Source organism: Triticum aestivum, chromosome 4D (assembly GCF_018294505.1).
Source record: "Triticum aestivum cultivar Chinese Spring chromosome 4D, IWGSC CS RefSeq v2.1, whole genome shotgun sequence".
Taxonomy (NCBI): Eukaryota; Viridiplantae; Streptophyta; class Magnoliopsida; order Poales; family Poaceae; genus Triticum; species Triticum aestivum.
This window is the reverse complement of record NC_057805.1, coordinates 504,034,867-504,041,292: the sequence shown is the minus strand read 5'-3', so window position 1 is coordinate 504,041,292 and position 6,426 is coordinate 504,034,867. Positions and strand designations below refer to the sequence as shown.

Sequence of the window (6,426 nt, the reverse complement as noted above, 5' to 3'; positions counted from 1 at the left end):
AGCTCATCTTCTGGTGTGGCAGGTGCTCATCTTCGCTGCAGCGATCCAACAGGTGAAGTAGCCAGTCCTGCCCCGTGTTAATGACAGTATCCAGACGCGGCATCAGCCAGTTCAAAATTACCTACAAATACAACAAAACAAAGAAACTAATAAAAACTAAAGACTCTCCAATGCTCAGGTTAATACGAGTGCAAACTAAAATCATGCATAATGTTCATGCAATTGGCTCAATGGGACATGATATAATGAGTTACTATGCAACAAATGTGCTCTAAAATGGGTCAAAAAGTAGATTGTGAGAGTTTCCTTACGTGGAAATTAGGCAGGGTTCATAGGTTAGCAAGTAAGTATTTCTCATTAAGCGAAGACATAAATATGAGTATAGACATATGTAGTTGATCAGTCAAAAAACATCACGACCAATTATGACATAGATTGAGATCATATTATGTAGACATGTTGTACGTTTTGGAGGCTTAATAGTCGAATTTGCACTAGTATACACACACAACCACAATGAATATAGTACTACCTCTATTCCTTTAAAACGAATGATAACATAGGAGAAATTTCCGTGGGTGGAAATCCTGTCGGAATCCTCTAATATCATCCGCATTGAATGAGCCCTTAGTAAGAAGTTCTAAGGGGGTGTTTGGTTCAGGGACTTTTTAGTCCCAGAGACTAGAAAAAGTCCCTAAAAAGTCCCTAGGAACCAAACGGGAGGGACTTTTTCTACAGGGACTAGAAAAAGACTCTACTAGAGAGTCTTTTTTGATTAGTCCCTGGGACTAGAAAAAGTCCTAGGACTTCTGAACCAAACACCCCCTAAGTCTTCGGTTGAAAGGTTTCAATCAAAAGTAGTTGAATGTGAATCGACGATTGGGGACGACCACCCAAGCTAGATAAGTCGTTAGCAACATGCGAGTTGACTTGTGAGCTGTCATGCCCATATGTGGCACATCTTGCCCGTGATTTCCTAAGGATAATTGGCCTAAAGGTATATATAATCAAGGGGAGAATTAATAATGTCTTGGCCACTTCTATTATACTCGGCCGCGCGCGGCTTGCTTTTGCATTCAAAATCTCATAGTCTTCACAAGTATGACGTCCCATCTGCACTATCTTGGCGGTCCTCGTTGATCGGTGGTAGGATATGATTCGTCCAGGGAATGAGTGTACGTAGTCTACAACAACCTTCTCCTCCGTCTCAAAAGATAAGACGGCGTTTTAGGCTAGTTAGTAGTACCAAAAACTAGTCATAACTTGCTGATGATGGATTGATCCTAGCTTTGACCTCTGGAAGGAGAGCAATAATGCACACGTATTTTACACTCCTTGCCTAAAATGTTTTGAATTATGAATAATATCCCCTAAAATGTATTATGTGGCAGCTGCATCAAGATGGTGCATTTGTGGCGAATTTGCACGCGACCTCTGCATAGCGTATGCACACAACTAACACCACATGCATTTCACGCAAGAAAAAAAAAACCTAACACCACATGCATGCATGAAATACAAGACGAAGCATAATTAAAGCCATCAATATTCGGTAAAAACATTTGGGCCGTTTGCTCCGAAAACACGCGCGCACCGACTGGTAGGTTGTTTGCGCCCGCCACTGCTTGCTTGCCTGTTCCGTAGTAGTGACCCACCGGAGGTGGATAATCTTCATCCATCTAATCATATGCTGCATTTGTGATCAATCCTTTTTTTTTTTTGCGGGGTTGTGATCAATCCATTGACTTTGTGCAGATGGTTACGTGTTCCGCTACGGGACGATTTAACAAGGGAGGAATGTGCTGCATACCGTGCCGTGAGCTAACTATATAAGTAGTAGCTAGCATCTCAAGACATTGCAGGAGCTGAGCAATGGAGGGTGGCCGGGTGCTTACGGTTCTCCTCCTGGTGCTCCTTCTGGTCGGCCTCGCTGGCTCGAGCCCTCCGCCGGAGCCCGTGGTCTGTGCCCACGGCACGTCGGACTGCACTGTCTCCAACGCGTACGGCTCCTTCCCGGACCGCACCGTCTGCCGCGCGGCCAGCGCCACCTTCCCGCGCACCGAGAAGGAGCTAGTCGCCGCCGTGGCAGCCGCCGCGGCGGCCAAGCGCAAGGTGAAGGTGGCCACCAAGCACTCCCACAGCTTCCCCAAGCTGGCCTGCCCCGGCGGCCGCGACGGCACCATCATAAGCACGGAGCGGCTCAACCGGGTGGTAAGCGTCGACGTCGCCAAAGGGCTTATGACGGTGGAAAGCGGCATGGTGCTCCGCGACCTGATCCAGGCGGCCGCTGAGGCAGGGCTCGCGCTGCCGCACTCGCCCTACTGGTCGGGGCTCACCATCGGAGGCCTGCTGGCCACGGGCGCGCACGGCAGTTCGCTCAAGGGTAAGGGCGGCGCCGTGCACGAGTACGTGGTCGGGATGAGGATCGTCACGCCGGCGCCGAGGAGCCAAGGGTTCGCGGTGGTACGGGAGCTCTGCGCCGACCATCCTGATCTCGACGCGGCCAAGGTCTCCCTCGGTGTCCTGGGCGTCGTTTCCCAGGTACGTGGCTCAAGAGATGTCTTTGCATGCATATATATACTCTTCGTTTTTTTAACACAGTACAGACGCAAGCGCTCATATACACGTGCATACATCACCCCTATAAACGTACATACGAGCATCAGGACTTGAACCCTGGTGGACTGGGAATACCATAGTCCCTCTAATCATCCAACTACAGGTTGGTTTGCACCCTTCGTTTTATTAGGTTGCCCACATATGCCATGACATGTGGTATGGTATGTGTATATCTGCTGCAAAATGTGTACTCTAAGAATAAATGTTTTGTTTAAGAATTATTATTAAAACCAAACCGAATTGTTACTCTCTTTTGTGCACAAGTTAATTAATTGTTTCTCTCCAGATTTTTTAATCGTTTTTTCATGGATATGTGCAGGTTACACTGGCCTTGGAGCCGATGTTCAAGCGGTCGGTGACGTTCGTGACACGCGATGACTCTGACATGGCAGAGCAGGCCGTCGTGTGGGGTGACCTCCACGAATTTGGCGATATGGTGTGGCTGCCACAGCAGCGCAATGTGATTTACCGTAAGGACGATCGCGTGGCCATCACGTCAGCGGGTAACGGCCTCAATGACTACCTGGCCTTCCGCTCCAGTTCGACGGCCGATCTCATCAGCGGTAGAGTCATGCAGGAGCTTCTTGAGAAGAAGAACAACACCGTCGCTCGGTGCAAGGAGGCACCCACGTCAGTATCGCTGTTTGAGAAGGCAGCATATGGCTTCACAAACAACGGCAGCTTGTTCATGGGGTACCCTGTGGTAGGATTCCAGCACCACATCCAAGCGTCCAGTTCGTGTCTCGACAGCCCAGAAGACACACTCCTCACCACATGTCCGTGGGATCCCCGCATCCGGGGAATCTTCTTCTACAACAATGCCTACAGCATCGCGCTCTCTAGGGTATCCGCATTCATCGCCGACATGAAGAAGCTCCGTAACAGCAACCCGAAGGCCTTCTGTGGAATCGATGCCGGTTTGGGTATTCTCCTCCGCTATATCAAGGCATCCTCTGCCTACCTCGGCAAGTCGGAGGACTCGATCGACTTTGATATTACCTACTACCGGAGTTACACCAAGGGCGAGCCCAACCCATACTCTGGTGTGCTCGACGAGCTCCAACAGATGGCGCTACGCAAATATGGCGCCATCCCTCACTGGGGAAAAAACCGCAACTTTGCCTTTGAAGGTGTCATTGCCAAGTACCCCGAGGCCGGCAAGTTCCTAGAGGTGAAGGGAAGGTACGACCCCGATGGGATCTTCTCCAGCGAATGGAGTAACCAGGTGCTCGGCATTAATGGGAGCCCGATAATTGTCGAGAAGGGTTGCGCCATTGAGGGGCTTTGCGTCTGCTCAGAAGACTCGCATTGTGCACCGGAGCAGGGCTACTACTGCCGCCCTGGGAAGGTGTACACGGAGGCAAGGGTCTGCTCGTTCCAACCCATCTGATGTGTCTAGGTGGTTGCGTTGAAATTATTTCTGTTGCATATCCTTGGATACTTTTGTGAACATTATGCTTTTGCTTGTCAGGTTTATGTGTGTCCCGTGGCGATAATAAAAAGTGTCCTATGTGAAGTTGTTCTTTCACCGGTATGATTGTTGGTTGGTTTGATACACTAGTGTTCTTCATTCCAGTTTATATTTTGTTGTAACTCTGTTCTGTTGTCCTTTGACAATGCATTCCAGCTCCCAAGTTAATTAGAATGGTTGCATGGGAAAAAATCTTTAAATTATTTGCTATGTTACATGCTGATATGGTTTTCTTGCACGCAATTTTATGTCGGCCAATCAATTGTTTTGTAGTATTCATTAATATAGAAAGGAGTGCATACCTAAAAAATATCCATGCATCTAAAAAAAGCTCATGCAATGTAAACAATTTGTACGCACAATCCAAAAAAAATCTCAATGTATTTATAAAATGTTTAACATGTATTTGAAAAGTATGCATCATATATTTGGAAAATTTTCAATATGTATCAAAAAAATATTCAGTGTGTATATGAAATTTACAAAATGTGTATTCAGAAAATGTTCAACGTGTATATGAAAAATGTTGATCATGTATTTTAATAAATGGTCAAGCTGTATCTGAAAATGTCTCGCGTGTAATTAAAATGCTCAACGTGTACGGAAAAGTGTTTAAAATATATTTGAAAAATGCTTAATAATTATTCCAAAAAAGACATATATTTGAAAAAAAATGGTCATCATGTATTTGAAAAATGTTCGATGTGCGTCGAACACATGTTTAACGTGTATAGGAAAAAATGAAGAAGGTGTCAAAAGTAGACATCTATTTGAAACAAAAAGGAAAATAAGAAATGAACAGAAAAAAACAAAAATAAAGAACCAAAATAAAAGGTAATGAAAACTGAAAAGAAAAACACAGAAAAGGGAAAAGAACAACTTATGAAACCTTGCCAAAACCGATAGAAGATTCCACAAACCGTTGCAGAACCACTAACTAAACGCATTATATTGGGCCGCCCATCCTAACAATCTCATACAAAAAGATGGTACACAGTCACGCACTAGGTGAGACATAGCTCTCGCGCTATTTCAAGGCGGATATAACACTCACTTATGGCAAGTTTTTTTAGGGACATGGCCAAGTAGTCGACGAGGTGGAGGTATTGATGTCGGTTTAGTGCGGCTTTGGCCAAGGTTCCATTCAGGTGTTTTATTTTCCTTTTATATATTTTTTAGAGGTTTAATCGGGTTCTTTCTGATTTTTATATTTTGGGTTTTATTTTTCATTTTTGAATAACATTTTCTCACATACATGTTGAACATTTTTCAAATACACATTGAACATTTTTCAGATACACGTGAAACATTTTTAAATGTATGTTAAACATTTGTTAATCAAAAGGAGCAAAAGGGAATATCCGACTAAATGTCTTTCACAATACATCGTGAACATATTTTATATGTTATCGACATTTTTCATTGCACACCCTTTTACATTTAACGAATATTTATAAATATTATCATGAATGTTTTTTTAAAGATGTGAACATTTATTGAATGTCTGTAACATTTCCTTGAATGCTACAAACATTTTTTAAAGTGCAGTTTTTAAAACTTGTGGAAAAAAAGGTTGAATGGTACGAACGTTTTTAAAATATCATGAATATTTTGCCAAATGCCATAAACACTTCACTAAAAATGCGCGAACTTTCTTGGCCGATGTGAACAAAATTGCTGGAGCTACATTCTTATGCCGGTAAGCAAAAAAAAAGGCTACATTTTTATGCCAAGGAGAATGACATTTCAGTATGGAAAGAATATGAATACACACAAAACAACTTTTATAATATGTTTCATCTTCCACTATCTACTATTCCCCTTCAGCAATATCATGAGCTACATATTTCAATCAACACCTAAACATGGATCTCACTCCAGACATATGGAAGTTTCGAGGACAACGTACCAAATATTCAAATAGGAGGGTTTATAACACTCTCATTGGCAATCCTCAAAAAGCTACTGCACCTTTTCAGTGGGTCTGAAAATCCTCTGTTCCGCTTAAACAGAGGTTGTTTTTCTAGCTTCTCATACAATACAGATTAAGCACTAGAGAACTTATGTGGGGGAAAAGCTTTCATATTCACAGTTATGAATGTGTATTATGTGATGAAGCTTGCACTGAGGATCTTATGCAATTGTTCTTTAGATGTGATTTCAGCGAAAACTTCTGGCTATATCTTGGGATGGAATGGAACACTAATCTACTCTAGATACTATTCAGATGTTGATCAATGGCAGAAACAAAATGAATTTCAGTTGCTTCAAAGAGGTGCTCAATGTTGAATTATAGATGGGCCTTGGCCCATATATAAGACAATAATTAATGGTTT

General features: G+C 43.4%; 1 protein-coding gene across 1 annotated transcript; it reads left to right on the top strand.

The window, feature by feature from the left end:
• The first annotated feature begins 1,872 nt into the window (after positions 1-1,872).
• Positions 1,873-4,147, top strand: LOC123100631 (probable L-gulonolactone oxidase 1). Its single transcript, XM_044522525.1, has 2 exons — positions 1,873-2,541; positions 2,939-4,147. Exons 1-2 carry the CDS (start codon positions 1,873-1,875, stop codon positions 4,007-4,009), a joined length of 1,740 nt encoding a protein of 579 aa, XP_044378460.1. The 3' UTR covers positions 4,010-4,147.
• The last annotated feature ends 2,279 nt before the right edge of the window (positions 4,148-6,426 follow it).

Bases quoted from the DNA above. Each gene is read 5' to 3' on its own strand.
- LOC123100631 (XM_044522525.1), top strand. From the start codon at position 1,873: ATGGAGGGTGGCCGGGTGCTTACGGTTCTCCTCCTGGTGCTCCTTCTG. The intron at 2,542-2,938 runs GTACGTGGCTCA...GGATATGTGCAG, and splicing joins TCCTGGGCGTCGTTTCCCAG to GTTACACTGGCCTTGGAGCC.